Genomic DNA, 27169 nt, shown 5'->3' on the forward strand with positions numbered 1-27169 from the left:
CAAAGAAATAAAGCATTGCTGCCTGGCAGAAGAGGTGCAAGGTCTGACCGATTAGATAACGGAGGAGGAGGTGGAGAGAGGTACAGTGTTTTCTCTAAAAATGTTTATCTAAATTTAATCCATTTTAAATTCAGGATGGGACACAACAAAATTTGGAAAAAGTCAATGGGTGTGAATACTTTGAATACTGAATATATATATATTTCCACACTATGAGGTTGGAATAATACTGTGAAAATGCTGACAATGGAATTTTTAGTGTAAGAGCAGTTTGAAAAGACTGCCTGAAATTTCAGCCTGTTTTGGTGGGATGGAGTTTTAGCCTGCCTGGTGACATCACCATGTGGTAAACTAGTTATTAGACCAATAAGAAAGAGAGTTACAAACCTCTCTGCCAATAGTCTAACAGCCAATGTTCGGTTTTCCCCTCCCCACTTGGAGCCCTCCCAGACAGTCCTAAAATTCTTGCTTGAGAAATTGCTTCTTTTTGGCATAATTGAAAACATAGTAAGGTAGTTAATTGTTTCCGGGAAATGATTTGATATTGAGATAAAAACGTCTGCAATGGCCCTTTAAGGCTAAGCTGGGGCTAGACAGCGTTTCCAGGTCAATCGATTATAATTTTGCGGCAGGTAAACAACTCCCTGTGGGATCTCCTAGGCAACTGGACCGGGGACAAGCTGCTGAGCATCTAACTAACTTAATCCAGGTATAAATTCCCATTCTTCCCCAGGCAAAGCAAGGTGATAAGTCACCCATTCCCCTCACATTTCCATTAATGAAGCCCTGTCACAGAGGCCTAATGAATAGATTATTGATGCCATATGATTTATTTTATACCCTTAATACATCTGCTTAATTGTATTTTTTTTTAACAAACTGCCTGTGCTCATGACTACAGAGACAGAGATGATCTATACAGGGCCAAGAAAACAGGTGCTATTTGGGGTCAGTGGTTTGTAATAGATTTACAGGAGACACTTGAAACAGGACAGTAGCATTTTCACTCTTTTCATCTCATTAAACTTCGGAAGACACCCGCCCAAGCTACACAGAGCATACGCAGTATGAAAAGTGTGACAAAGTCATGGCTAGGAAGACATGACACCACAACCTATCATTTATACCGCTGCCTAACAGTATTTTTCAAAACCAGCTCGTTTTCATGACTGCAGAAGAAAACAGCAGAAGAAAACAAGTGCCATTTGGGTTTAGTGGTTTTTCCATAGCTAATAATGGCAGTTCAGCCCCAGGTCCATTTTCTGGTCTTTATTATTCTTTGTTAATAAGGGGAATTGTGAGTGAATGGGTGAGAAAAGGGAGGAGCAATTATGATTACTTGGAAATTAATGCCTATTAGCTTTCATTTAAACCTGCCTAAGCTCTGCCTAATAGGATATAATGGGATAATCCTATACCGGTTTGAGAGTTGGTTAAGTGTGGCCCGTTGTATTTTCATTCACAAAACCAATGTCTATGTACAGTCACTGTAAACACTGATAACATGTGAAATAAATGCACAGGAAAATAAAACAGGTGTGGTTGTCATTTTCCAGATGCTTCTGTCCACATAGCCTAAGAAATATTTAGTGGGTACTACGTGGCAGGTTGGAAAACAGCCACAGAGCCAAACAAGGGTGATTGGAGCTATTGACTACGACCCGTTGGAAAACCTACAGAGCCATATTCATGCCAGCCCATCTATTCTATTCATGAGGCAGTGACCTGTGGGGGGGAGGAGAGGGAGGAGGCTCATCTGATCCACCGCCTCTAAGACGCTGCCAGGAGATCAAACACCCTCCCTCCCTCCCTCATCCCCCTTTTCTTCTCCTCTTTCAGGAGCAGCGGGTAGATGGTTGCATAGACAAGGTTTGTGACCCAGTTTCTCCCAGTGGAAGATGACTGAAGTCCCTGAACAAAAGCCTCCCATCCCGTCTTTACCTACAAGAGGAGATATAGGATGGATAACTAGGACTCTAGCGAATGCATGCCATCATTTTCCCTGCTCCAAAGACTAACCGTATACCTTAAATGGCTTCCTCCGCGCCCTGTGTATCAGGGATGGTGCCGGTCGCCAAGTAAGGGTGTCCGTCTCATGCTTTTGGATAATGCTGATTTAAATTCACATAGACACTGGTACGAATTTACTAAATGGAAAGAAAATTCATAAAAATTAGGGAGGTAGATTAGGGCCAAATGAATGGTATTGCTGAATAAATTTCACAGCAGTTCAGTGTAAATTGTTTACAACCCTGAGGGCCCCTTGAAGGTAGAGCTGCCTGCCACACTGTTTTCACAGGGCCAGCTTGATATGGATGGGATCTGACAGTTAGCATCATGACACTTAGCAGCCACAGTGCCCATTTTCTGTTTCTCCTATTTTCTGTTGACTCTCCTCCATTTCCTCTCTCCCTCCTCTACCGCTCTCTTTTCTTCTCCTTTACCTTTCTGCCCCTGTCTCTATCTCTCCCCCCCCCCCCTCTATATATATCTCTCTCTTCCTAGGCCTCACATGGTGACAGAGTACATGGGTATCAGGAACGAGAGCTTCATGAAGATTGCAGCAGTGGGGACGTGGATGGGGGACTTTGTGACTGCGTGGATGGTGAGAGAACAATCTGTAGTAGCCCAAAACTGATTAGCAGCAAGTAGAATATAAGTACAAAGATAGTGGAATGTGTCTTTTACACCCTTAGCACCAGGAACAGAACAGAGAGAGTGCGAGGTCACAGGAAACACAGAGAGACATAGCGGGCACAGCGAGGAGTAGAGTCGAGCAGAGGAGAGACAGTGAGGGGTGTCTCAACACCAGCCCATCCCTGTTCATTTGTCAACATAAAGAGGGGATGGAGCTCCGCTGGGATCTGGGATAGGACTGCCTGTGGAGGAAGAGAAAGGAGTTTGACACAACACCCACGGGGAGAAAACTTGACAAGCTTCCTCAGAGTTTCCATTAGTATTCCACTGTACACACTGCGGAGAGAGGGAGGAGATATGGAGGAGAGGGGTAGAGGGAGAGAGAGGGGGGGGGAGCGGGGGGGATATAGAAGGGGAAGAGGGAGTTAGAGCAAGGACGGGCAAGGCAAACTGCTGAATCTAGACATTACTCTCTGGGTTTTTACATTCGATTAATTCAACGAGGCACTTTCAAGACGACCTCTGTGTCTCCTTCTCCTCGACAGAACAGATATTTCAGAATGTGTCATCGCTAGATGAGTGAGCAGGAAATGGCTGTTTTTGCAACACTGCTCATGCCAGAAAGATTTACCTGATTTTTCTCAACCAAATCCTTCTCCACTTTATCTGATAGAAGGAGATGTGGCCTATTCAAAATGTACCCTCGCCTCAATGAAGTACCTTCTCCGAAAGTCTGGATTTGCGTAGTTGTGCATACAATCCTCTAAAATGTAAATTGTCTTTGATCCAAGAAAATAACTTATATTACTTTTAATGATTGACTGTATGGAATAGGAATATAAACAATGCAATGCCATTTGAATTGATTATGCCATTCCATTGCAGAGTTCCATATGCAGAAGGGCAAATTCTAACCATCTATTTTGACACTGTATTCAGAACGAAATAACACAATCTCATTCCATTCCTTGTCTACGAGTGTCAGAATTCTGTGATTTTAATATTTGAGCTTCATTCAGAGATCAATCCAACAATTCAGGATTACTGAAAATGCCATCTCAGTTTGAGTTTAGTCTTAATGCTGTACTGGCAACCCACAGCATGTTCGTTTATGGGTCTTTCCCAGGTCACTGACATGATGCTCCAGGACCAGCACTACCCAGACTGGGGCAAAGCTGCCAGAAGGTTCTGGAAACAAGGCAATCACAGGATAATCCTCTTCTGGTAGGCTCTGTCTCCAGTCTAATGCATACAATATGCTGCCTCTGAGCACAATCAGTGTGTGTGTGTGTGTGTGTGTGTGTGTGTGTGTGTGTGTGTGTGTGTGTGTGTGTGTGTGTGTGTGTGCTAGGGTTTGTGTGTGTGTGTGGGTGTGGGTGCTAGGGTTTGTGTGTGTGTGTGGGTGCTAGGGTTCATGTGGGTGCTAGGGTTCATGTGTGTGTGGGTGCTAGGGTTTGTGTGTGTGGGTGCTAGGGTTCATGTGGGTGCTAGGGTTCATGTGTGTGTGGGTGCTAGGGTTCATGTGGGTGCTAGGGTTCATGTGTGGGTGCTAGGGTTCATGTGTGTGTGGGTGCTAGGGTTCATGTGTGTGTGGGTGTTAGGGTTCATGTGTGTGTGGGTGCTAGGGTTCATGTGTGTGTGGGTGCTCTTAACCTCTAGGGTTTACACACAGTCAATAGGGCTGTTTATCTTCCTCCGCTCAGTGTCAGCACCTTTAATTAGAAAAACAGGCAGAGGAAATCAATGGACATAACAAGGTCACAGGGCTAGCTATACCTCTGCCTTTACACACACACACACACACACACACACACACACACACACACACACACACACACACCTCACTGAGCCAGAGCAAGGGATATGACCCGATCAAGCTGTTACACTGTGTCCAATAATGCTCATCACAAGGGAGCGATCAATGGCCTAGATACAGTGGAAGTTGAAGTCGGAAGTTTACATACACTTAGGTTGGAATCATTAAAACTTGTTTTTCAACCACTCCAAAAATGTATTGATAACAAACTATAGTTTTGGCAAGTCTACTTTGTGCATAACACAAAAAATGTTTCCAACAATTATTTACAGACAGATTGTTTCACTTATAACTCACTGTATCACGTTAATCTGTACAAACAATAGTACGCAAGTCTAAACACCATGGGACCACGTAGCCATCATATCGCTCAGGAAGGAGACGCGTTCTGTCCCCTAGAGATGAACGTACTTTGGTGTGAAAAGTGCAAATCAATCCCAGAACAACAAGGACCTTATGAAGATGCTGGAGGAAACAGGTACAAAAGTCTCTATATCCACAGTAAAACGAGTCCCATATCGACATAACCTGAAAGGCCGCTCAGCAAGGAAGAAGCCACTGCTCCAAAACCACCATAAAAAAGATTACGGTTTGCAACTGCACATGGGGACAAAGATCGTACTTTTTGGAGAAATGTCCTCTGGTCTGATGAAACAAAAATAGAACTGTTTGGCCATAATGACCATCGTTATGTTTGGAGGAAAAAGGGGGAGGCTTGCAAGCCAAAGAACACCATCCCAACCGTGAAGCACGGGGGTGGCAGCATCATGTTGTGGGGGTGCTTTGCTGCAGGAGGTACTGGTGCTCTTCACAAAATAGATGGCATCATGAGGAGGGAACATTATGTGGATATATTGAAGCAACATCTCAAGACATCAGTCAGGAAGTTAAAGCTTGGTTGCAAATGGGTCTTCCAAATGGACAATGACCCCAAACACACTTCCACAGTTGTGGCAAAATGGCTTAAGGACAACAAAGTCAAGGTATTGGATTGGCCATCACAAAGCCCTGATTTCAATCCTATAGAAAAGCTTGTGCAAGCAAGGAGGCCTACAAACCTGACTCAGTTACACCAGCTCTGTCAGGAAGAATGGGCCAAATTCACCCAACTGATTGTGGGAAGCTCGTGGAAGGCTACCCGAAACGTTTGACCCAAGTTAAACAATTTAAAGGCAATATTACCAAATACCAATTGAGTGTATGTAAACTTCTGACCCACTGGGAATGTGATAAAATAAATAAAAGCTGAAATAAATCATTCTATTATTCTGACATTTCACATTCTTAAAATAAAGTGGTGATGCTAACTGACCTAAGACAGGGAATGTTTACTAGGATTCAATGACATGAATTGTGAAAAACTGAGTTTAAATGTATTTGGCTAAGGTGTATGTAAACTTCCGACTTCAACTGTATATCACACGGTCACTCCACCTGGTCAACATGAATGTTGTTCGTTACTGCCAGTCAAACATTACAGCTTGATGCCCTTTTCTATGCCCCAAATGCTCTAGTGGTTATTGAACAGGCTAGAGGACACTAGGGTCATTTCAGGGACAGGGATATTTGAGCTAATGTTATGTAAAAACATCAACACTGTTGAAACAGTGTGGTATTGTCGGAGTGATTTTTAATTAATAGATTTTAGATGTGTAACATCTCTCGTCAGAATGAGGATCGGACCAAAGCGCAGCGCGGTAAGTGTTCATGATTTTTATTTATCAAAACACTCAAACAAAATAGCAAAGTGAAAAAACGAACAGTTCTGTAAGGCAAATAAATGATACAGATGGGGGGGGGGGGTACTGTCACGTTCTGACCTTAATTCCTTTATGTCTTTGTTTTAGTTTGGTCAGTGTGTGAGTTGGGGTGGGTAGTCTATGTTCTTTTTTCTATGTTGTGGTTTTGTGTTTGGCCTGGTATGGTTCTCAATCAGGGGCAGGTGTCATTCGTTGTCTCTGATTGAGAATCATACTTAGGTAGCCTTTTCCCACCTGTGTTTTGTGGGTGATTATTTCCTGTTTAGTGATTTTTTTCTTCCACCACAGAAGTTACATTTATACACAATTTAGTTATTTTTTACATTTGACTGCAGTTCTACTTATTTCTCTGAGATGTAGGCGGATCGTTTTGCAAAAAAAACCATGATAATTTGTCTCTCTGAAATCGAACTGTCAAGTGATAGATTTGAAACAAATACTGTACATGTCTGTCATTGAACAACCCCATGTCATGATTAGATAGTGAAAAACTCACCAATATCTTTCATCATTTCTTTAAACAATAAAAGCTCATTTACCAACATTTCTGAAAATGTATATATTGAGTTTTGGAATTAAACTCTTCATACGTATGAATGACTAATACGTTGAAGTTAAAAACCACACGCTTCAAGTGATTGTTCCTGTATTAGGATGCAAGGGAGATACCTGTAGTCTCAGTGGCTACTCTGGAAGCCTTTGTCTTGTTGATGGATGCCTCCAGTCTGACAGTCACAATCAATTTGTACTCTGACGAGCCATCATCTCAAATACTGAGGAGAAAGTATGATTGATGAATATGTTAAGGAATGTATCTTGAAATTGTTCAACAATTAATCTTGGTAAATCACAATAACAGTGCCAAAAATAATTCACTTTAGAATTGTAAAAAAAAACAATATTTGAAACATGATATGGCTTGGCGCTAGCTATCTGCAATGCAGCCAGTTACCATGGGGATGGAACAACCCACACAACACCAACGTAATAATTACTGAATGACATTGAAACAAGTACAAAGAAGAGCAAAATATAGAGTTTTGCTCAATCCAAAGTCAATAACACACAGATAAACATAAAATGATACCTAAGAGAATTAGTAACCAATGTCAATATTTACATATACCTATGATGAGCTCCTCTTATTATAGTGTTGATGTTGTGTACTTTAGAGAAATGAGCAGAAGACATATGTATCGTTGTCCACTGTAACAAATGGACTAATAAAGTGGTAATTAGCAAATCTGTGGAGTGACCCACGTGACTAACAGGAAACTAATGCAATTCTACTTCTTCACTCCTCCAGGACGGTCCTGATCACTCTGACGTCGGTGGTGTTGCTGGTCATCAGTACTGACTGGATCAGCTGGGACAACCTGAACCGCGGCTTTCTGCCTAGCGACGAGGTCTCCAGGGCCTTCCTGGCTTCCTTCATCCTGGTCTTTGACCTGCTCATTGTCATGCAGGTAGGGGCTCCCCCATGGCCAATTAAAAACTAGCTGGGCTCCATTACTCTCCCCCTCTTTTTTTCCCTTTATCTCTCCCGATCCTCACCCCTCCCTCAGTCACAGGGGCACTGCGGCACTGGGTTGAGAGAGCGAGAGAGGGAGACGTTTGATCAGTCAGAGCCTGCATGACTACACACCCACAGCTGCTTCTGATTTATATCTCTACCCCTCATCCACCCAGCCATCCCCCTATCTAGCCATCCCCCTATCTAGCCATCCCCCTAACCAGCCATCCCCCTATCTAGCCATCCCCCTATCCAGCCATCCCCCTATCTAGCCATCCCCCTAACCAGCCATCCCCTAACCAGCAATCCCCGAACCAGCCATCCCCCTATCTAGCCATCCCCCTATCTAGCCATCCCCCTATCCAGCCATCCCCCTATCTAGCCATCCCCCTATCTAGCCATCCCCCTATCTAGCCATCCCCTATCTAGCCATCCCCTATCTAGCCATCCCCCTAACCAGCCATCCCCCTATCTAGCCATCCCCCTAACCAGCCATCCCCCTAACCAGTCATCCCCCTATCCAGTCATCCCCGTAACCAGCCATCCCCCTATCTAGCCATCCCCCTATCTAGCCATCCCCTAACCAGCCATCCCCCTATCTAGCCATCCCCTATCTAGCCATCCCCCTAACCAGCCATCCCCCTAACCAGCCATCCCCCTAACCAGCCATCCCCTAACCAGCCATCCCCCTATCCAGTCATCCCCGTAACCAGCCATCCCCCTATCTAGGCATCCCCTAACCAGCCATCCCCCTAACCAGCCATCCCCCTAACCAGCCATCCCCGTAACCAGCCACCCCCTATCCAGTCATCCCCCTATCCAGTCATCCCCCTATCCAGTCATCCCCCTATCCAGCCATCCCCCCTATCCAGCCATGCCTCTATCCAGCCATCCCCCTATCCAGCCATCCCCCTATCCGGCCATCCCTCTATCCGGCCATCCCTCTATCCGGCCATCCCTCCATTCGGCCATCCCTCCATCCGGCCAGGCTTCAGCTAAGGACTTACCCGTGCTCTCCTCTTATGTGAACCCAGGACTTTTCTAATGATGACTCATAACATTTCATGTTTTCTTTCCTTTTTTCCACTCAATGTCCTCCATCCCTCCATCCCACAGGAGCCTATACATCAATAAAGTGTTTGTCAGTGGCATACTCATGAATATGCAAATGCATTTGTCTGGGTAGAAAATGCATAGCGGTGTTTCAAGGAGAGAAGGCTTTCAACACAGTAGCCTCAAGCCAAATACAGACTGGGTGGTTTGGAACTCAAGCCTAATTCAGCCAGGCTTCTACTTATGTTTAATAGACATATTTTATCCACTTTCTTATTGCTTAAAGGATTACATAGTCTAATATCTAGTAGCCCTTAATTGTCTGTTTCCATATGTTTTATGTAATAAATAAATAGTAGCTTCTCATGGATGACTGTACACATTATTGTCTAATAAATCCAGGCTGTGTCACATCCGGCCGTGATGGGGAGTCCCATTGGGCAGCGCACAATTGGCCCAGCGTCGTCGGGCTTGGCCGGGGTAGGCCGTGATGGGGAGTCCCGTAGGGCGACGCACAATTGGCCAGCATCGTCGGGCTTGGCCGGGGTAGGCCGTGATGGGGAGTCCCATTGGGCAGCGCACAATTGGCCCAGCATCGTCGGGCTTGGCCGGGGTAGGCCGTGATGGGGAGTCCCATTGGGCAGCGCACAATTGGCCCAGCATCGTCGGGCTTGGCCGGGGTAGGCCGTGATGGGGAGTCCCATAGGGCAGCGCTCAATTGGCCCAGCATCGTCGGGCTTGGCCGGGGTAGGCCGTGATGGGGAGTCCCATAGGGCAGCGCACAATTGGCCCAGCATCGTCGGGCTTGGCCGGGGTAGGCCGTGATGGGGAGTCCCATAGGGCAGCGCACAATTGGCCCAGCATCGTCGGGCTTGGCCGGGGTAGGCCGTGATGGGGAGTCCCATTGGGCAGCGCACAATTGGCCCAGCATCGTCGGGCTTGGCCGGGGTAGGCCGTGATGGGGAGTCCCATTGGGCAGCGCACAATTGGCCCAGCATCGTCGGGCTTGGCCGGGGTAGGCCGTCATTGTAAATAAGAATTTGTTCTTAACTGACTTGCCTAGTTAAATAGATACAAATTAAATACCTCAGTTTCCCTTACTCTTCAGAGTCGATACCTGTGGTTATGGCACAATTCTTGTTTTTACAGGGCTATGATGATTAGTAAACAATGATTTATATGTAGCATACAATAACTTACTAAATCGTTATTTCCTGTTATTGCTCACCTCAGTCATTCAGTTGATATATTTAAATAACGTATTACATAGTCAACTGTTGAATGACTTATTTCTGATTAACATGGCCGTTTCTCTCGTTGTTTCAAGTTTTATTCGTTGTATCATGTTTAGTCTTTGAATAGGCTTCACTTTTCACTGGTGTCTCCTCTGTTCTCAGAAACGGGCTAATGCGTAGTGACCAGTTTGTTCCGCCAGCTGTCAGTTGGAGATCCCATCTCCTGCCTCAGACATCATCCCATATGACTACTGCAGTCTCCATCATGTGACTTCCTCATTTGACTCTCTAGTCCCAGCCAGTACCCAACTACTCACCAATCACACTCCTGTTTTCCACCGCTGGGCTGTATTTCACTCTCATTCAGATGCCTTTGTTTATGATTGCTAGCCCTCTCTCATTTTCTGCGCTGTGTACAGCACGCACGTTTACTAGGGTTATTTTATGGTTTCAATAAATAACCGTTAGCGCTCACAAGGACCTGAGGCCTGCTGTCATTGCACTCTATTGTGGCATAGTCAATAAAAACCTCTCTACTCCTCCTTCCGCCATTCCGACCCACATCATTCCAAATGGCTTCATTCACCTTCATGTAGGCGTGTTGTGGCTGGTAGTTAATCTCGCACCTCCATGAGAAATTAACAGACACAATTAACGGACTGGGCTGGATTTACCTCCCAGCTGATGGAGATTTGCAAGGCTTTTATTTGGGTATTTGATAGTCTAGTATATTTTTCCGTGTTTTTCCCAGGTGTGTGTGTGTAACTTTGCAGACTTAAAGACTTGTGTGTGAGTGTGTGGTGTGTGCGTGCACGTCTATGTGTGTGTTGCGTGCATGCTCACTGTTTATGTCCTAGAGACTTATTATTTCATGTGAGGGGGCACATTGCTTACATGTCATCCTTATTAGTGGGACTGTATCAGGAAACAAGTATACATGAGTAAGTGGAAGGCCTAATTAATATCTAGGGGGGATATCTATATTCATATACTCACATATGAAAAGGTCATCCATTTGTAAGTATTGAAAATGGCTGCTGTTTAGTTAAATAACTATCAATAAAAAAGAACACCCACAAATCTAGTTGTTTCAAAAAAATATTATTAAGTAAGCGAACTGCTTCCACAGCCCTTTTTTTTTTGTTTACTCACTTTTTGGTCCAAGTGTTACCTGAACAAACAAATAATGTGTTGCCCAAACTTAGCTAAACTTAGCTACATCTTGAGAAAACTTTTGCAAAAATTCAGTCAATTTTAATATGATGTGTTTGCTTAAGTTGTCTCATATGTTCATTCAACTGGAAATGATTATTTGTACATCTTAACTGAAAAGTCTGTGGAACTGGTTAAACACACACAAACAGTGCTTTTAACATACAATGTTTTCAATATTTGACATACATGATTACATTGTGCACATTCATTTATACAGTCATTATTATCCTCACCTGGGATTTGAACTCACTACCTCTTGATTCATGGCATTCCAATCTTCCTGCTACACCACCATGTCTGTGCAATTATCAGTTAACGGGTTTGGGGAGTAATCCGTTACATTACAAAAAAGGGTAACTGTAATCGTTACCAACGAAAGTATTGTAATCAGATTACAGATACTTTTGAAAAACTAGATTACTTTGAGTATTACTTTTAAATTCAGAAAGGATGTTTGCGAAAATAATTCTTTGACACTTCTCTGTTTTCTCAATGACATTCAAATCAGCATTGAAAAAAGGTGCATGTTTAAGTTTGTTCCACCTTTTCGAGTCTGACCAGAGCCCACTATGATGACACACCAAATGGTTTGATGGATCGCAGGAAAAGAGCAGGAATAGGCTGTTGTAGGCTACAGTCAAACATTTCTTCCAATGGTGCGACTGCTGTCGGCATCCAACGATTATTCAATTAGAATAAACGCTAGGAAGTAAGGACGACAGCAGTGGTGTAGTCTACGGCGATACGGATATCACTTACTACATAGCACATTGATGTAAATCATACGTCTACTCTCTGATTTAGCTATTTTCGATTTATGGATTTTTTGGTTTTGTGGACGGCTGTTTACAAATCTAAATGTGTATTTGAACCCCATAATGGTTGAATTCAAGAAACTTAAGCTGCCTATCAATCATTGGTTTTGAATCCAGTGGACAGCCAGTGAAAAATGTGATCTTGCAACAGCTGCATAGTGCGGATCCCAGCCTATGGAATAAATGTAGGGCTTTTATTGCTCAATCTAATCCATGCTGATAAAAAAGAAGTCCTATTCTTGAAGATCAAGGTGTATGACATTTATTGGAATGACTAGAATTCTGATCGACTTTTAAATGATATCTTCACATTAAAAATCGAACCAACACATAAAGTAAAATTTTACATCCATATATGGCCAGCTGTTTCAACTTTAACATTGATTTATCCTGCAATAGATGAATTATTCATTTGGTAACATATATACGTAATCTAAAAGTAACTGAATGTAATCAGATTATGTTACTGAGTTTGGGTAATCCAAAAGTTACATTACTGATTACAATTTTGGACAGGTAACTAGTAACTGTAACGGATTACATTTAGAAAGTATCCTACCCAACCCTGTCAATTAATCTGACTATTCTCTATTCATTGATTCAATTGACTTATTTAAGCAATTTTAGTTTTTTTTATGTTACTCCTTAATCACTATGATAAAGAAAATAATTATTCTTGGGTGTACTTTTAACAGAGCTGAGATTTTATTTGAAGTGCAAAGTGTAGCAATACAGGTCAAGTCAGATATGGACACATATGTGGTGGAGTAGGAGAAAGATTGGAATGCTGTGAACCACAATGTTTTGAGTTCAAATCCCAGGTGAGGACAACTTGAATATTAATTTCTATATGTATATGAACATACACAATGTAATCATGTGTGTCAAATATGTAAGTTGAAAAGTCGTATGATAAAAGCACTGTGTGTGTGTGTAACTAATTCCACAGCATTTTTTTGGTAAGATGCCCAAATAATAATTTATAATTGAATGAACATATGAGACAATTTGAGCAAACGCATAATTTTAAGTAGACAGAACTTTGGGCCAACAAAAAATTATAAGTTCAGATAACACTTTGACCTAAAAGTTGAGTAAACAAAAAAAAGTCTATGGAAGCAGTTAATTAAGAATATTTAGTTTAAACAACTCCATTAAGTTTATGCTATACTGTCATGATCGAAGAAAAGGCCGTTATGCATAAAAAGAAAGATCTGTGTGTGTCTTCGGGTTATCTAAGACGTACAGCATGTTTCTCTGTCTGTTCAACACACATATTCTTCCCAGACATTATCTTCGGCATATTTCATTGATCTTACATTGTAGAGTCTTTATTGACTTTTCCCAATCAGGGACTTAGGAGGCACAGAGTGGTTCGTGATGTCTGTATTGAGTGGTTTGTGATGTGTTTTGACATGAGGAACCCCCAATGCACAAAGGCACAGTACAGGGCCCTGTAAACACACTGTGCACTGCAGCTCTCAGTTAGGCTTTTGACCTCTGTGGTACCTTGCCCATCAATAGACAACTCTCCTGAATCCCTAGCAAGTACCATGAAAAGAAATCCCTATTGTTCACTTTGGAACATAATGTATTGTTGTCTCTGATTTTATGCTTGGTCTTACATGATGTGTGTTGTTTTACTTCAGTAAAAGCTGTCACTATGAAAGACTTCTGATCAGATGGCCTCCTGGGATGGTTGTTGAAAATGAGCGGGAGCTAGACACAGTAGGGTGCAAAGCTTTGGATGATTGTGTATCAAATCAAATCAAACGTGATTCGTCACATGCGCCGAATACAACCTTACAGTGAAATGCTTACTTACAAGCCCCTAACCAACAATGCAGTTTAAAAAAATATGAATAAGAATAAGAAATAAAAGGATAAAGTAATTAAAGAGCAGCAGTAACATAACAGTAGCGAGGCTTATATACAGGGGGTACTGGTACAGAGTCAATGTGTGGGGGCACCGGTTAGTCGAGGTAATATGTACAGTTGAAGTCGGAAGTTTACATACACTTAAATCTCGTTTTTCAACCACTCCACACATTTTTTGTTAATAAACTATAGTTTTGGCAAGTCGGTTAGGACATCTACTTTGTGCATGACACAAGTCATTTTCCCAACAATTGTTTACAGACAGATTATTTCACTTATAATTCACTGTATCACAATTCCAGTGGGTCAGAAGTTTACATACACTAAGTTGACTGTGCCTTTAAACAGCTTGGAAAATTCCAGAAAATGATGTCATGGCTTTAGAAGCTTCTGATAGGCTAATTGACATCATTTGAGTCATTTGGAGGTGTACCTGTGGATGTATTTCAAGGCCTACCTTCAAACTCAGTGCCTCTTTGCTTGACATCATGGGAAAATCTAAAGAAATCAGCCAACACCTCAGAAAAAAAATTGTAGACCTCCACAAGTCTGGTTCATCCTTGGGAGCAATTTCCATACGCCTGAAGGTACCACGTTCATCTGTACAAATAATAGTACGCAAGTATAAACACCATGGGACCACGCAGCCGTCATACCGCTCAGGAAGGAGACGCGTTCTGTCGCCTAGAGATGAACGTACTTTGGCGCGAAAAGTGCAAGTCAATCCCAGAACAACAACAAAGGACCTTGTGAAGATGCTGGAGGAAACCGGTACAAAAGTATCTATATCCACAGTAAAATGAGTCCTATATCGACATAACCTGAAAGGCCACTCAGCAAGGAAGAAGCCACTGCTCCAAAACCACCATAAAAAAGCCAGACTACGGTTTGCAACTGCACATAGGGACAAAGATCGTACTTTTGGGAGAAATGTCCTCTGTTCTGATGAAACAAAAATATAACTGTTTGGCCATAATGGCCATCATTATGTTTGGAGGAAAAAGGGGGAGGCTTGCAAGCCAATGAACACCATCCCAACCGTGAAGCATGGGTGTGGCAGCTTCATGTTGTGGGGGTGCTTTGCTGCAGAGATACTGGTGCACTTCACAAAATAGATGGCATCATGAGGCAGGAAAATTATGTGGATTTATTGAAGCAACATCAGCAAGACATCAGTCAGGAAGTTAAAGCTTGGTCGCAAAATGGTCTTCCAAATGGAAGCATACTTCCAAAGTTGTGGCAAAATGGCTTAAGGATAACAAAGTCAAGGGATTGGAGTGGCCATAACAAAGCCCATAACAAATTGTTGGAGAAGAAAGTAAAAGCGCAATATGTGCCATGTAAGAAAGCTAGCGTTTAAGTTTGCTCAGAACATGAGAACATATGAAAGCTGGTGGTTCCTTTTAACATGAGTCTGCAATATTCCCAGGTAAGAAATTTTAGGTTGAAGTTATTGTAGGAATTATAGGACTATTTCCTCTATATGATTTGTATTTCATTAACCTTTGACTATTGGATGTTCTTATAGGCACTTTTGTATTGCCAGTGTAACATTATAGCTTCCGTCCCTCTCCTCGCTCCTACCTGGGCTCGAACCAGGAACACATCGACAACAACCACCTTCGAAGCAGCGTTACCCATGCAGAGCAAGGGGAACAACTACTCCAAGTCTCAAAGCGAGTGACGTTTGAAACGCTATTAGCGGTCACCCCGCTAACTAGCTAGCCATTTCACATCGGTTACAGCCTAATCTCGGGAGTTGATAGGCTTGAGGTCATAAACAGCGCAATGCTTAAAGCATTGCGAAGAGCTGCTGGCAATATGCACGAAAGTGCTATCTGAATGAATGCTAATGAGCCTGCTTTGCCTACCATCGCTCAGTCAGACTGCTCTATCAAATCATAGCCTTAATTATAACATAACACACAGAAATACGAACCTTCGGTCATTAATATGGCCAAATCCGGAAACTATCATCTCGAAAACAAAACGTTTATTATTTCAGTGAAATACGGAACCGTTCTGTATTTTATCTAACGGGTGCCATCCATAAGTCTAAATATTGCTGTTACATTGTACAACCTTCAATGTTATGTCATAATTACGTAACATCCTGGCAAATTATTTCGCAATGAGCCAGGCGGCCCAAACTGTTGCATATACCCTGACACATTTTCCCTAGTTAAAATAAATTCATGTTAGCAGGCAATATTAACTAAATATGCAGGTTTAAAAATATATACTTGTGTATTGATTTTAAGAAAGGCATTGATGTTTATGGTTAGGTACACATTGGAACAATGACAGTCCTTTTTCACGAATGCGCACCGCATCTATTATATGCAACACAGGACACGCTAGATAAACTAGTAATATCATCAACCATGTGTCAACTAGTGATTATGATTGATTGATTGTTTTTTATAAGATAAGTTTAATGCTAGCTAGCAACTTACCTTGGCTTCTTACTGCATTCGCGTAACAGGCAGGCTACTCGTGGAGTGCAATGTAAAGCAGGTGGTTAGAGCGTTGGACTAGTTAACCGTAAGGTTGGAAGATTGAATCGCCGAGCTGACGAGGTAAAACTCTGTCGTTCTGCCCCTGAACAAGGCAGTTAACCCACCGTTCCTAGGCCATCATTGAAAATAAGAATGTGTTTGTAACTGACTTGCCTAGTTAAATAAAGGTGAAAAAAAACATATCGGCCATTCCGATTAATCGGTCGACCTCTAATGTAAACCTCTGACCCACTACGAATGTGATGAAGGAAATAAATCATTCTCTCTACTGTTATTCTGACATTTCACATTCTTAAAATAAAGTGGTGATCCTAACTGACCTAAAACAGGGAATTTGTACTAGGATTAAATGTCAGGAATTGTGAAAAACTGAGTTTAAAAGTAGTTGGCTAAGGTATATGTAAACTTCTGACTTCAACTGTACATGTAGGTAGAATTATTTAAGTGACTATGTATAGATAATGACAGAGAGTTGCAGCGGAGTAAAAGAGGGGGTGGGGGGGCAGTGCAAATAGTCTAGGTATCCATTTGATTAGATGTTCAGGAGTCTTATGGCTTGGCAGAGAGACCTGTCTATGACTAGGGTGGCTGGAGTCTTTGACAATTTTTATGGCCTTCCTCTGACACCGCCTGGTATAGAGGTCCTGGATTGCAGGAAGCTTGGCCCCAGTGATGTACTGGGCCGTACGCACTACCCTCTGTAGCACCTTGCGGTCGGAGGCCGAGCAGTTGCCATACCAGGCAGTGATGCAACCAGTCGGGATGCTCTCAATGGTGCAGCTGTAGAACCTTTTGAGGATCTGAGGACCCATGCCAAATCTTTTCAGTCTCCTGAGGGGGAATAGGTTTTGTCATGCCCTCTTCACAACTGTCTTGGTGTTCTTGGACAATGTTAGTTAGTTGGTGATGTGGACACCAAGGAACTTGAAGCTCTCAACCTGCTCCACTACAACCCCATCAATGAGAATGGGGGTGTGCTCGGTACTCCTTTTCCTGTCGTATGCAATGTGTTCATGTGTTTGTACCTGTCCCTATTCAAATAAACCATAAATAAAATATAGTCTATTGGGATGTGTTTTCAGGACTGGGAGTTCCCTCAGTTCATGGGCGACCTTGATATGAACCTGCCTGGCATGTCCACCACACAGCTCAAGTTCAAACTTCCTGTGTGCAAGAGCATCTTCAAAGAGGAGTACCACATTCATATCACAGGTACGGACATTACCAAGCAACATGTATTACATACAAAACATACTATACTTTTTCCACATTTTGTTACGTTACAGCCTTATTCTAAAATGTATTAAATAAAATACAATTCTCGTCAATCTATACACAATATCCCATAATGACAAAGTGAAAATAGGTTTTTGGAAAATGTTGCTAATTTCTTAAATGCAAAAAAACTGAAAATTGACATTTATATAAGTATTCAGACCCTTTAGTCAGTACTTTGTTTTTTATTTATTTTTATTTAAACTTTATTTAACTAGGCAAGTCAGTTAAGAACCAACTCTTATTTACAATGACAGCCTACCCCGGCCAAACCCAGACGACGCTGGTCCAATTGTGCGCTGCCCTATGGGACTCCCAATCATGGCCGGTTGTGATACAGCCTGGGATCAAACCAGGGTTTGTAGTGGTGCCTCTAGGACTGAGATGCAGTGCCTTGGACGGCTGCACGACTCAGGAGTACCTTTGGCAGCGATTACCCCATAATGACAAAGCGAAAACAGGTTTTTAGACATTTTTGCAAATGTATTAAAAATAAAAACAGAAATAGTTTATTAAGTATTCAGACCCTTTGCTATGAGACTCAAAATTGAGCTCAGGTGCATCCTGTTTCCATTGATCATCCTTGAGATGTTTCTACAACTTGATTGGAGTCCACCTGTGGTAAATTCAATTGATTGGACATGATTTGGAAAGGCACACACCTGTCTATATAAGGTCCCACAGCTGACAGTGCATGTCAGAGCAAAAACCAAGAAATGAGGTCGAAGGAATTGTCCGTAGAGCTCCGAGACAGGATTATGTGGAGGCACAGATCTGGGGAAGAGTACCAAAACATTTCTGCAGCATTGAAGGTCCCCAAGAACACAGTGGCCTCAAATCATTCTTAAATTGAAGAAGTTTGGAACCACCAAGACTCTTCCTAGATCTGTCCACCCGGCCAAACTGAGCAATCGGGGGAGAAGGGACTTGATCAGGGAGGTGACCAAGAACCCGATGGTCACTCTTGAGGAAGCTCCAGAGTTTCTATGTGGAGAAGGACAACCATCTCTGCAGCACTCCACCAATCAGGCATTTATGGTAAAGTGGCCAGACGGAAGGTACTCCTCAGTAACAGGCATATGACAGCCCACTTGGAGTTTGCCAAAAGGCACCTAAAGGACTCTCAGACCATGACAAACAAGATTCTCTGGTCTGATGAAACCAAGATCGAACTCTTTGGCCTGAATGCCAAGCGTCACGTCCGGAGGAAACCAGTGCATCAAGCTGTGGGCCGTCTGGCCACTTTCAGCGGCAGGGACTGGGAGACTAGTCAGGATCGAGGGAAAGATGTACGGAGCAAAGTACAGAGAGATCCTTGATGAAAACCTGCTCCAGAGCACTCAGGACATCAGACTGGTGCGAACATATCTGGAGAGACCTGAAAATAGCTGTGCAGAGGATCTGCCGAGAAGAATGAGAAAAACAAATACCTGTATACAGGTGTGCCAAGCTTGTAGCGTCATACCCAATAAGACTCGAGGCTGTAATTGCTGACAAAGGTGCTTCAACAAAATCCTGAGGAAAGGGTCTGAATACTTATGTAAATGTGAATTTTCAGTTTATTGTATTTAAGAAATTTGCTAAATTTACAACAACAGCAAAAATTGCTTTTCATTATGGGGTATTGTGTATAGATTGATGAGGGGAAAAAAACTATTTAATGCATTTTAGAATAAGGCTGTACTGTTACAAAATGTGGAAAACGTCAAAGGGTCTGAATACTTTCCCGAATGCACTATATCTGCCCAATTGATTTAGATGGTATAGAGGTATACCACTATTATTGAAATGTTTTCACTCTCCATCTGGCCAGCTGGTTGCACCATGACACTAAGATGAAAAGAGATCAGATACACCTGTTGTAACATGTCTTTTTCATCCCACCAGCAGTCCTTGTTTCTGACATCCTCTTCCCCCTTGCTGAGGTGTAATGTGCCTCAATCAAATCAAATGTGATTTTTTTGTATGCTTCGTAAACAACAGTGAAAGGCTTACTTATGGGCCCTTCCCAACAATGCAGAGAGAAGAAAAATAGAGAAATAATAGAAAAGTAAAACAGGTAATAATAAAAATACTAATAGTTGGATAATAGATCCAATGAGTAACAATAACTTGGCTATCCATATTACAAGGGGTACCAGTACCGAGTCCATGTACAGGGTTTGTAATTGAGTTAGATATGTGATGAGTCAAAAAAGGTAGTGCAAAAGAGTCAATGCAGATAGTCTATTTGTTGAACTATTTAACTAACTATTTAGCAGTCTTATGGCTAGAAGCTGTTCAGGGTCCTACTGTTGCTTCCAGACTTGGTGCATTGCCATGCGGTAGCAGAGAGAACAGTCTATGACTTGGGTGGCTGGAGGCTTTGACAATATTTAGGGCCTTCCTCTGACACCGCCTGGTATAGAGGTCTTGGATGGCAGGGAGCTTGGCCCCAGTGATGTACGGGGCCGTCCGCACTACCCTCTCTAGCGCCTTGCGGATGTTGAGCAGCTGCCATACCAAGTGGTGATGCAGCCAGTCTAGATGCTCTCAATGATGCAGCTATTTTCCTTTTTGAGGATCTGAGTGCCCACGCCAGTCCTGTAGTCCACGAATTAGCTCCTTTGTCTTGCTGACGTTGAGGGAGAGGTTGTTGTCCTGGCAGTCTCTGACGTCTTTCCTATAGCCTGTCTCATCATCATCAGTGATCAGGCCTACCACCGTTGTGTCGCCGGCACTTAACGGCACAAACCCCACTTAACGGTGGGGTTTGAGTCAGGCGGTGCCACTCAGTCATGGGTGAGCAGGGAGTACAGGAGCACTCATAAAAAATTGTTGAAGGCTGAGCTGTAGTCAATAAACAGCATTCTCACATAGCTGTTCCTCTTGTCCAGATGGGAAAGAGCAGTGTGGAGTGCAATAGAGATTGCGCTCCACACTGTTTATCTATTGGGGTGAATTGGAGTGGGTCCAGAGTTTCTGGTATGATGGTGTTGTGAGCCATGATCAGCCTTTCAAAGCATTTCATGGCTACAGATGTGAGTGCTACGGGGCAGTAGTCATTTAGACAGGTTACATTGGTGTTCTTGGGCACAGGGACTAAGGTAGTCTGCTTGAAACATGCTGGTATTACAGACTGAGTCAGGGAGAGGTTAAAAATGTCAGTGAAGACACTTGCCAGCTGGTCAGCGCATGCTTTGAGTACGTGTCCTGGTAATCCGTCTAGCTCAGAGGCCTAGTGAATGTTAACCTGTTTACAGGTCTTACTCACACCGGTTACGTGATCACACAGTCAAACATATTCTCAGAGAGTACACTCTTCCATTTAAACCATCACCCATGTTTCATTACGTTCCACCGCAGGCTTCCAGGGACAACCATCAAAGTGGAGAGAAACGAATGTTCCGGTGCTAAATGTTAAACTGTTCAAACGCTCCCTGATTTACACTAGGTTGTTAACCCTAATGCATCGCACACTCATTTAGCATTATGTTAAATGGTCTAACACTATGTGACTGCTTTGACTAAAAGCTTATCAACGGTGTTGCGTCTCAGGAAAGGGAGGGAATGGTGTCACATGTACCCAGGGAATCATCTGCCTTTAGATAAGTAAACCTGGAGAGATTGCTACCATTACTGTAATGACCTCATTTCATTAAGAGTCCATGTTGGACCTATGTTAGAGGAATTGACTTCCTATATGTTCATTAACCAATTCAATTGTGACAAAGCAAAATACTTTGTCCACTTATAAGAATTTGTTAGGTTCTTATTCGCATAAAATTGACAAAGATCAGTCTCAAAATTAATCTGTAGCGTTTATTCCCGAGAGCGCTGCCCATAATCACATGTACATTAGTTTACATATCACACATAACGTCATGTCTTACGAAAATGTCCCTCCTCCTCCTCCTGGATCATGACAAAGCTGCTTTTCAATTAAATTCCAACACATACACATTGCTTATCTTCTGCTACCATATGTTACATTATCTACTGCAGCCCAACGGGTTTTCCCCTCCCTGGTTGGGGACCAGACATCCTTCCTGTTGTTAGTTTCACTGTGGTCATGAGTTGTCTGTTGACCCTTCCTCTTTGCCTATGTACCAACATATTCTTTAACAGACAACAGACCACTCTGTGAATTATAACTCTATGCCAAATGTATACATTATTTAGTCATTATTGATTAAAAAAAATCCTTCAACAACCTAGTACCTACAAGTGCCTTAACACACATACTGTCTGTCTTTCTGTGTTTTGTGAGTTGATTACCTTGAATGAATTAGATTCATAAAAGCTTTCTAATTTGTCCCAACAGTACAGCAATCAGTGAATGAAAGGACATGTCAAAGTCAGCTTGGGCACAAAACAATATACAATTCATCTTGATTTTTTTTCATAAAGAAGTTACTGTAACTGCCACACCGTTTCTTTCTCCCTGCAGGTAAGTGGTTCAACTACGGCATCATCTTCCTGGTGTTGATCCTGGACCTGAACATGTGGAAGAACCAGATCTTCTACAAGCCCTACGAGTACGGCCAGTACGTTGGTCCAGGGGAGAAGATCTTCACCGTGGAAGAGCCCCACACGCTGGGTGACTTCAACCGCAGCACGCTCACCTACAAGTGGCGCTCCAGCAATGTAGATCCGCTGACCAACCGTTCGTATGTCCATCGGGACATGTTCCTGCACAGCCGCTACGTGGGCGCCAGCCTGGACATCAAGTGCCTGGCCTTCATCCCCAGCCTGGCTGCCTTTGTTCTCTTTGGCTTCTTCATCTGGCTGCTGGGACGTTTCCAGGACAGCGAGACCTTCCCGGAGAGCCAGGTGGACAAGACGTACGAGAGGATTAAGAGGAAGTCTCCATCGGAGTATAGTAAGGACATGGGGGTCACGCCAGAGGAGGTGCACATCTCTATGAGCGAGACGCTCAAACGTTCCGGAACCCCCATGCTGCTGTCAGTGGACGGGCACTTGGCTCCGCACACCGCCAGCTCCACCAACTCCATCTCGCCTGTTTCCACGGAGACCCAGGAGACGCACCCCAGCATAGTCATTGACAGCGCGGAGACGGGAGAACCAGCGGTTTCCTTTGAAGTCAGTAAACTGTCACCACCCTGACCTTACTGCCCTTAGGGGAAATACTGCCACTGTCTGCTGCTGACAGACACATAGCCTGAAGGGAGGGCACGAGACCAGAGAATAGAGACTAAGACCAAACTGAAAGACAATTTCAGTCCAGATCATTTCAGTCTGGGTGGATATTGAACACAACACTGATTGAGTGTTCCTACAGCAGAGGATGTAGCTACACTGGCCTCTTGGCTTCTTCTGGACTATTTGGTTTTGCGACCAGTCTTTTTGTAAGACCGTGTTTTTAAGATCTCTAAGGTGACACCAACACAATGACAAACAGGTTATTTTGAACCTCCCTCACTGCAAAGTCATATTGTCAACATGGTGCTATCGCTTGATTTGACGTTTTTCTAATAGCACTGTGTATTTTCTTAACGTGACGCATTTTGGTGCCTATGTGGGAGAACTACTTCTACAGTCGATCGTGACCTCGGGACTATAAGGCTCTATCGGCGCAAAGAATAGTTCTGAGATATTGAGCATGAAAGTTTTCACATTCCAGATCTCAGAACTGTTTTGTAGTGAATTCTTCATTCATAACCTATTAAGGTCCTCACCTTAAAGGTACCTAAATTGCAGAGTACCAAAATCCTAAGATATTTGTAAATCTGTTTTTTTTTTAGGGGGGTGCAAACGCAGATAGAACCTTATGGTTCTGAGATGTCAATCTGGCTTCAGCCATAAGAATCTATCTGCCACAGAATGTTGCGATTATTTCAATTTCAAAAGAAAAGTACAATCATGTAAGGATTAAATAAAGAGAATACCCTTCTTTCCAATCACATCATCAAATATATGAATTAATGTTCATCACACATCTGATAAACTGATAGTTCACTAAAATGACAAATACAATATATCCTAATAGCATCATTGGCCTGGATGAGTAAACGGACATATTTTTCTGGTCTCTCACACCCAAAGTCAGTAAACTACTTCCTAGTTATCAATCAAATGTGTTACTGTACGTTAGTAATTTTGGTAAAATACTCCTTCCATGGAGGTTTTTCGTATTGATATAGAACAAGATATAAACAGCAATGCCTCTCCAATGGGCCTTAAACATGGTCTAAGGCTCCTGTGTTTATTTTTTATTTTTTTTTACCATAAAGGGCTTAAGTGATGGCCATTCTTCTGTAAAAGTGATGAAAAAAATCTGTCATTGCAAAAGAGGACCAGAACCTATGATATCAATAATCGAGGACTTTGGGCTATAAGGTTCTATCTGCAAAATGTATGGTTTTGAGATAAGTATTTTTCAAGTCCCAGATTTCAAGACTGTTTTGTGATGTCTTCCTCTTTCATGACTCAAAAAGTATATTACCTTACTAACAATAGTTTTTGATTGACAACCCAGTCTTGTGTGTTTGAATTGCAGATAGTACCTTACAGCGCCAAGTTCAAAGGTGCGCAGATAAAACCTTCAGATATTCTTTCCATGGCGAATGGACTTTTTCACAATTCAGACATATTTTACATGTGAAGGACCTAAAGTGCAACTCTTTTGTGAATAATTAGTTTAAAACCTTATAGTCCCAAGGTCTCGCGATGCATGACACCCAATTGTCATGGCTAGTTTATTGTAACACTGCAGTTTTACAGCTGAAGAGGTGGCCTTGATAAACCCACATCCACTAAAGGACCCACGTCCAACATACAGTATTATAGCTTACAGTCTATAGCTGCAGCAAAACAAATGATGTCTGATAGTATGTGTCTGTCTTGTTCATTTTCAGTGTTTCACTTGATTACGTTTACCTTTTCCGACTTCATGACTGATTTATCAATTCATTTGTCATCCTTGATAATTCTCACATATCCCGTCTTCATGCGTTTATTTTCTTGTAGTCATAGAAATGATTGGATTGCTAAGCCTCATGATGATGATGATGATAATAATGCTATCATGATGACCTATTTATTTTCTGGATGTAAGATAGCTCCTAGGCATCATCTATTTTCAAATAACAAACAAAAGTCACCTCATGGTCGCTTATCTATCTGGTAATTATACTCAAACAAATGCAAATTAATGAAAGGTCATTTGCCCTTGGCCTGGTAAATGTGCTTTTGTTATACAAGGGGGGAGAAGTTCACCAAATCTAACTGCTGCACCTAATTGCTGCACCCATATCATATACCCTAGCAGTATACTGTATGTACCACAATTAGGACCCTGGTCAAAGCCAGTATTGGGGTCATGGTTTGGTTTGAGAAGGACACATGGACACCTATTTACTTACAGCTGACAAGCAAAAGATAGTGGGAGATTTTCTGAGTTGTGAAAGTTGTTATATCACATACGTTAGGTGTGTGACTACTGTATACCAATGCTCTGTTATTGAAGTGTTTTCTAACAATGCCTTTGTGTGTGTGTGTGTGTGTGTGTGTGTGTGTGTGTGTGTGTGTGTGTGTGTGTGTGTGTCAGAGAGGGTGAGGATGGCCAATTCTGTGAAGAGGTCAATGTAGTCAACATAAGTGGTGTATGACCCTTGGTTCAGTGATCCCCCTCTACACTTTACAGATCAAAGTCCTCCATTACAGCTCAACTTATTTCATTTTGGAGATATGGCTGTGCAACAGGCAACACATTGCTAAGTGTATGGGGCAATGGCTAAATGAGTGTGTTTATCTCACTTTAAGTCATCTAGTGATATATTTGTAATGTATTGTGCTTCGGGTGAAACTGAATGTTCCCCCTGCTGTTATACATGGTATTGTATTGCATAACTGACAGATAGTTTGCATCCTTGTGTGTGTGGTTGTGTGTTTTTTAATAAACAAATGATATCTCTTTTTAACATGTTGGCTACAATAAATGTCCGTTGAATAATGCTATCAATAAAATGAATACATTTTGCTACAGGCTAGTGTGACGTGCCCTTAATTATACTTTGTGGGGTTGACAAAGAATATCCATGTGAGATATACTACATGACCAAAAGTGCTTGTCGAACATTTCATTCCAAAATCATGGGCATTAATATGGAGTTGGTCCCCCCTTTGCTGCTATAACAACCTCCAGTCTTCTGGGAAGGCTTTCCACTAGATGTTGGAACATTTTTGTGGGGACTTGCTTCCATTCAGCCACAAGAGCATTAGTGAGGTCGGGCACTGATGTTGGGCGATAAGGCCTGGATCGCAGTCGGCGTTCCAATTCATCCCAAAGGTGTTAGATGGGGTTGAAGTCAAGTTCTTCCACACTGATCTCGACAAAGAGCTCTAGAGTTCCTCTGTAGAGATGGGAGAACCTTCCAGAAGGACAACCGTCTCTGCAGCACTCCACCAATTAGGCATTTATGGTAAAGTGGCCAGACGGAAGCCACTCCTCAGTAAAAGGTGCATGAAGGCCCACTTGGAGTTTGCCAAAAGTCACCTAAAGTCTCTCAGACCATGAGAAACTAGATTCTCTGGTCTGATGAAGCCAAGATTGAACTCTTTGGCCTGAATGCCAAGTGACACGTCTGGAGGAAACCTGGCACCATCCCTACAGTGAACCGTGGTGGCAGCGTCCAGAGCTTGAGAAGATCTGCAGAGAAGAATGGGAGAAACTCCCCAAATACAGGTGTGCCAAGCTTGTAGCGTCATACCCAAGAAGACTCAATACTGTAATTGCTGCCAAAGGTGCTTCAACAAAGTACTGAGTAAAGGGTCTGAATACTTGTGTAAATATCATATTAAAACAATTTAAACAATTTTAGAATAAGGCTGTAAAGGAACAAAATGTGGAAAAGGTCAAGGGGTCTGAATACTTTCCAAAGGCATTGTATAGTGTAGAATGAGGTTGTGTATCTGTTACAATGCTGAAACTAGTTTACATTTCACATACAGTAGTGTAGATATAATGCATAGTGACACTGCTGCCATGCAACTCCTCAGGTCAACTCCATGCAGGTGCTGACCCAATTACATGTAATATGTAAGATATGAGTTAATATATTAGTATTAGTACTGCATCTACACAAGGTATGATGAGAGATACTGTAATGGTAGTATCTACACAGACATACATTTAACACAGCCCTGTGCATGATGTTAGGTCTAGATGTGCCTTTTTCTCGCTAAGGACCGCTTTAATTCTACATGAGTACATGTATTCTTGTATAGTTTCCAAAGATACAGACAATGTCAAACCTTGGGGGTGACTGAGGTGTATGATAATGCATCTAAAAGGCAAACTGGGCAGTCAAACCATCAACGAGGCACTCTACAGTGTAGGTCGTTGGATAAGGGAAACTGCTAGAGGGCTAGGTCTTACGCTGAAGCCTTTCCCAGTCTGCCACTGCGGTGAGAAATGAGACATTGATTTTTCAGTATATGCAGTAAGTGAAG

General features: G+C 42.5%; 1 protein-coding gene across 1 annotated transcript in view; it reads left to right on the forward strand.

Annotated features, from left to right (window-relative positions):
* LOC115134408 (transmembrane protein 117-like) overlaps positions 1-25700 on the forward strand; it is a 62921-nt gene extending 37221 nt beyond the window's left edge. Inside the window, exons 4-8 of the mRNA XM_029668340.2 lie at positions 2506-2605; positions 3764-3861; positions 7520-7679; positions 17524-17653; positions 22146-25700. Coding sequence (XP_029524200.1) covers positions 2506-2605; positions 3764-3861; positions 7520-7679; positions 17524-17653; positions 22146-22822 — 1165 coding nt within the window. The 3' untranslated portion in view covers positions 22823-25700. The remainder of the gene's footprint in view (positions 1-2505; positions 2606-3763; positions 3862-7519; positions 7680-17523; positions 17654-22145) is intronic.
* The last annotated feature ends 1469 nt before the right edge of the window (positions 25701-27169 follow it).

The sequence above is a fragment of the Oncorhynchus nerka genome, linkage group LG9a (assembly GCF_034236695.1).
Source record: "Oncorhynchus nerka isolate Pitt River linkage group LG9a, Oner_Uvic_2.0, whole genome shotgun sequence".
NCBI lineage: Eukaryota > Metazoa > Chordata > Actinopteri > Salmoniformes > Salmonidae > Oncorhynchus > Oncorhynchus nerka.